At 37.0% G+C, this 6,032-nt stretch overlaps 2 protein-coding genes across 3 annotated transcripts in view; both read right to left on the bottom strand.

The window, feature by feature from the left end:
• The window catches only part of CCBE1 (collagen and calcium binding EGF domains 1), a 524,308-nt gene that overhangs the window by 207,610 nt on the left and 310,666 nt on the right, over positions 1–6,032 (bottom strand). The window lies entirely within an intron of this gene.
• Positions 2,491–6,032, bottom strand: part of LMAN1 (lectin, mannose binding 1) — a 29,110-nt gene continuing 25,568 nt past the window's right edge. Inside the window, exon 13 of one of the 2 annotated variants that reach the window (XM_079943518.1) lies at positions 2,491–5,772. In XM_079943518.1, coding sequence (XP_079799644.1) covers positions 5,736–5,772 — 37 coding nt within the window. In that variant the 3' untranslated portion in view covers positions 2,491–5,735. The remainder of the gene's footprint in view (positions 5,773–6,032) is intronic. The other variant, XM_079943517.1, reaches the window with a different exon arrangement.

Raw genomic sequence — 6,032 nt, 5'->3', positions numbered from 1 at the left:
TGTTTCTGCCCCAGAAAAAGAATACCAAGAACTCAGACAAAACCTGAAGGAAATAAAACCCCCACAAAACCTCTAAATATCTTCAACGACAGCAACACAGTTAAAAGCAGAGGACTTCGCACAGGCTCATCTATTCAAGGGCATAATGATACAGAGAGTGGTTTGTGCGCTGTAAGCTGGATTAAAGAGGTGAACTCCTTAGTATAGAGAGGCAGATGGTTCAGATTCCCAAAGCATACGATCAGATGCGACCGACTACTTTCTGAACTAATACACTAAGCTAATTTCAGAGGGGAAAAAACCCTTCACATTATCCATCCCTCTCCCTACCCATTTCTGAATTATAAGCCAGCAGGGCTTCATCAAGAGTTGGTTCAATTAAATTAATCAGAGCAGACCGATTATATGGCTGTAGTGGAATTTCCAAATTCCAGCCCTTGAGGACAACATCCTGTTGAAAACTGAGTCCAATGAGACTCAAAACCCGAAATGCTTCATTAAGCAAAAATAATCCTTTGATCCATCATTTTATCTCATTGGACTCTAAGGACTATGCAAGGATTTGCTTGAATTCTATACTGTTTCAGCGGTTACTGTGTCCTGTACATAAATACCCAACTGAGGCAAGAGGCAAGAGGGTCCTCCGCTTACATCTGGATTACCCTAGCCTGCTCCTGCATCGTTACACTTCTGCATGGAAATGACGCGCTGGATACTTTAACTGCTCTGATCCAGAAGGTAAGAACACGAGTCAAATCATCAGTGTGTATCGAGGTCACCTTTTCCTCTTACACGCAGTCACTTCCTGGGTGCTCTATTTAAGCTCACTGGTGTTACTTGGAGAAAACTTTTGACAATGTTTTGTAACACAGATTCTCAGTGGCTGTGGTTTTCTCCAGGTCAAGGGAGGAATTTGAGCATGGCTAAGACTTTAATCTATGTTAGTATCTTTCTAATTAAAGCACTCCAAGAGCAGGTGGGGCAGAGGGGAAAGATACAGCCTATTAGTAACCTATGCTTATTTTATCTGTAGGCATGAGCCCTTTCAGGAAATAGATGACTATCCCTCAGATTATACAGAACTATACAAACTGGATTTTTGCGTAAAATGCTTTTTTTAATGTATTTTAAGATCTGCTTTTCATCTTACTAACCAATTTAAAATTGTTGCTAAAATGGTCTCAATTTGAAAGATTAACAAAGATTTAGGGTGAAATAGAAACTTTTCTCGGTGTTCTCTGATTGAGAATGTACATTCATACTTAGCTCCACTTCTACTTTAAGATGTGTTGCCTGGGACTTAATACATTCAAACCATGATCTCTAAATTATTATTTAAAATAAAAATCCATTTTATAAGTTATTCTAAGTTATTAAATTATTAGATTATAAAATTATTAAAATTCCATTTTATTAGGAATTAGGAAATATTATGAATGGTGAGGGTCTCAATTCTAAACTCCAAAGCCAGTTGGTGAAGCAGCCTCTCCCTGTCCAGTCCTCTTCTGTCTGTCTGTGTGTGTGGGATGGGGGTAGGCTGGGGAGGGGTGGGTGTCAAGCATCACAGAAACTCTTACGTGGTAACTACATCAGTGTGACAAATGAATACTCCCTGGTGGTGCTTTATGAAATCAAATCTTCCATTGTCTTCCCAAAAGATGATTCCATTGGAAGTGGGATCACGTCTTTAAAAACTTTTTATTCCTCAGTTTATTATAATGGCCTTTCCACTTGGACATTCAGCAACTATTTGCTGTGTGTGGAATCCTCCAGAAAGGGAAAATAAATACTCCAGGTGAAACAGGACTAGGTGTTACCCCTCCTCCAAAGGCTTCTCATCATACTTGAACAAAATCCCAAATCTTTACTATGGCCATGTCCCCAGTGCCCCAACCAGTGTCTAGTTTCCAGCACTGCCTCCCCCCCCCAACAGAAGGCTCACTGATCAGGCTTTAAGTTTCCTCTGATTTCTTTCAAACCTATCTAATTTAATTCTTTAATTTTACATTACTCAGTATTTTCTGTGGGCTTATAGCACAAGGGTCCATTACGTTAGTTTCCATATTCTGAAACCACTTTATAAAGACCATCTTTACAAAGCTACCAACCCTGAGACAGAAGTATTATGAGGAAACTGAAGGTCATCTTTAGTAAGTGGCAAAGTCAAGATTTAAACTCGGATTTGTTTGACGCTAAAGCTCTACTCTTTCCTTTTTATACCACATGGACTCTCAGAATTGGAATTACTTGGTTGAATGGTGCTTGCCAAAGAGAGGAAAAGATTTTTATAAAACTGCCATTAGTAATGACTAAAAGTTCCAGCTTAGCCACACTATTACCGGTATTTGGTTATTAAAGATGAAAACATCAAATACGTTGTTTTAATTATTTTGTGTTTTTCATTACCAGCAAGGGTAAGCATTGATCCATTCTCATTGCTTATCCTCTTCTTATGCTCCCATGTGTTGACTCTGCAGGTGGAGGCTACCTAGGGCAGAACGCAAAGCACGTGACACATGAAATACTACCACAAGTCGGGGCCTACTTGGGAAATAAATAACTACTTATTACCCGAGACCAATGAAGGAAAAAAGTAAGTTTACTAAAATATTTCTTTATTTGAATAAGGTCAATGTCATTTCTTGAATTCCAGCTAGCATCAAATTAACAATCAGAAAAAAACACTTGACAAAATGTTATCCAATTGAAATCAACAGTGGATAGAAAACCCTTTTAAACTTTAAAAGAAATATATTAAACAGGCAACATACAGATCTAAAAAGTTGCAAGTGGTGATTTTACATTAGATCTTATAAATTAAAAAATCCCCAATATAACCATTTGTTCACTATCTCCCTGCGGTAAGCACATGGACAGGAAAAGATAATCACATCTTAATATTCACAACTGTCACTTATGTTCTTTACAAGGATTGTATGTCTGCAACGCAGTGGGTCAGGCAATCTCTTATTCAAGTAATCTTTGTTTTCCCCAAGTTATCAAAAAGTACAACTGTCTGAGATAATATGTCACAAAAATCACAATCAGCAAAGCAAAAAGCTTTAGCAGGCCATCTTGAAGATGGGGGTTTTCATGGCTTGACCATGATCTGAAGATGCTTTTGTACGTCTAAGAGCTGTCAACCAAAGTACCAAGAGCTACAAGCAGCAATCTGGGTTTAGTTTGTAATTGTAATAAACCAGGAGTTTTAGTAAAAAGAACATTAAGTAAAAAATTGTAAGTATAAGAGAATCAGTGCACATTTGCTAATGTCATTGACAATGAAAACTTTACATCGGCTCTCAGCTCAGCTTTGAAGTTAACAAGAGACTTCTGTTCACCCCCCATCTTAGCACTTCTCAACAGCAGTGTGCTCAGAATCACCTGAGGTGCCTGCTGAATACTGATATTCTGAAGCCCCCACCCCTGAGTTCTGCTTCACGTGGTTTGGAGCTGAGCCTGGAATCGGTATTCTTAACAAGCACTCCAGGATCCAGATGGACCACAGACCACACTCTGAGAAACACTATTATCCCTTTAATACATAACAAAATATTGTGGCCTCATAGAGTTTCAAGCTGAATAAAACATTCAAACAATTACAACACGAAGAGTTACATTAAATAAGAGTATTATCCATTATATTGAATATAATTGCATTTCTTTTTTAAAGTGGCATAAGCACAAAGACTTACACTAAAATTGTAAAATCAATTTTGTTTTAATCCAAGGCACCTGTAAAATACTTGCTGGTGTGAGAGAAGTTAAATTCAATTATATAAAATAGTACAGAAATGAAAGAATCCTGGCAGTGACTGATTTTTCCACAGAGAAAACATTTTTCTACAGAAATGAGCTACTTAAAGTTGACGATTTTGAGGAAAATAAACCAAATTTCCAATAATATGGTAACTTGTATGAACCGATTTACTGAGTGATTTTCAGCAAATTAAATCAGTACGAAAGAAAAGAAGGTTCATGCTCGTATACTGCATAGGTCTAACATTTCTTTAAGTTCAGGCACACGTGACCATGGATTTTATAATACTGGGTATTTCGCAACCTTTTATCTCAAGAGGATTTCCAAGTCTCATAGTCTACAACTGAAACATTCTTCCGAAGGTATTAATTTTTTTTCATGGAATAAGAGTAAATTCTGTGATGATCATGTCTCTGAAATATGAATTTCAAAATGCTAACACTACAAGGAAAAATGCTAGCAAAGCAGTTCTGTGTTGGAGTGGCTGTTGGTACGAGAGTGATCGTTAGAATGTTCCCGTTCAGCGTTCCGGGATAAAGGCTACTGTAAGAAAGCCGTGCTAGGACCGTTTGCATATGTAGTGCTAGTTAGGTACTGCTATAAGGCAGAGCTCTTTAGAGCCTTTGTATGGGTTTTCAGCAGTTAGTCCAGTCTGTAAATGACAACTAAGAGCAAATTTATGAAGGCTGTGAAGAATCAGATAGTGCTGTTTACAAAATGGTACTATTTTCGATTCTGTGACAAATGAAAGGTATCGTTTTAGCCAGAAGAGGTAAAGTAAAAGAATATTTTGAAGTCTACATCAGTCGTGAAAACAAAATGTCATTTACAGATTGTTTCTACTATACCTAGAACTATGTACAACAACCCCTTCCAGCCTGATGTTTCAAAGTTAACTTACTAACAAGTGCTTCACAATATCCTTAGTTCTGGCATTAAAAGAAAGAAATCAGAAGTACTAACACTATTTTTCAAATTTTGCCTTCAAAAACTTTAACACTGCTTCTACTACTGCCTTCTTGGTTTCCACAAATATGCAGCATCACAATCGCCAGGTTGCATGGAGTGATGTAAGTCAGAATGCAGTGGTAGTTTTTAATGACCTTAAAATATACTCAGGACATGCAATCTGAGTTGAATTTAGAGATATAAACGCAGAGTAATTTTCCTAATATTGAACTGACACTGTTGGAACACAGACATTCAAGAATATGAGCAATCACGAAATGAACACATCACTAGGTAAAATACCCATAAAAACCATCGTCAGAGGAATGCTGTCACCTCAAGGGGTTTGCAGGCAAAAAGCAGCTCTTAATTCTCCCCTCCAACTTCCTTTAAAAGTGAAATATATCATTGATAATCAGAAGGGAAAAAATACTTCAATAAACATTCTGAAGCCTATTATCCAGATCCTAACGCCCTCAGACAAAACATTCTTTGCTTTCAAAGGGAGCTGTATTAGGCTCAAGGACTGCAGGACTGAGTCTTCGAGTAGGAAATCCTGGCCTCTAAAAAAAAGGCTTTGGTTACAGAATAAACACGATGGGTAGCTCTCAGACCTCTTATTTTGGCAGGGGGCAAGAGGGCAAGGGTGCTTATGCTAAAGATAGAAACTTCAAACATCAGAGACTTAGGGGTAACTTTCATATATGGGGGTGCCCCCTTTCTGTTATTTACCCTCTGATTTATCAATATTCTGTTCAGTGGCTGTATTCTACTGGCCGGAAATTCACGGAAATTTAAATAGATTTATGTACTATGCACAAATTTACATATGGTTGTCTTTAAGGTTTATTCTTATTCAAGTCAATGTTTAAACAGTTATTTTATACAAAATTTAATAATTTAGACTACGAAGCAATTTAAATACTTCAATTCCCTCGAAAAGGCATTTTGTACATACATACATGATGCACACATATGAAAATCGTGTCAGAAGAATCATACATGACGCACACGTGTGAAAATCGTGTCAGAAGAATTTTTTGGCAGCTGCTTCTTGCTGAGTCCTACGGAAAAAGAGAACAAAGCAAAACAAAAAAAACTGAAAGAAGTTCTATATACATTGGAATGAAACAGGATTGCATAAAATTAAAAATGCCTTTTGAAGTATGAAATACATGAAGATAAACATATGTCCTACACATGTATTCCCATGTGAACTGAAACAGACTAGACATAATATTTGCTTTGTATGAACCTAATTTTATAGGTATTGAAAGTTCTATTATGGACCTTGATAACTTTATTGAATTATCTCAAGTTAAAT

This window comes from Stenella coeruleoalba, assembly GCF_951394435.1.
Source record: "Stenella coeruleoalba genome assembly, chromosome: 14".
Taxonomy (NCBI): Eukaryota; Metazoa; Chordata; class Mammalia; order Artiodactyla; family Delphinidae; genus Stenella; species Stenella coeruleoalba.
This window is presented reverse-complemented; position numbering and strand designations above follow the sequence as displayed.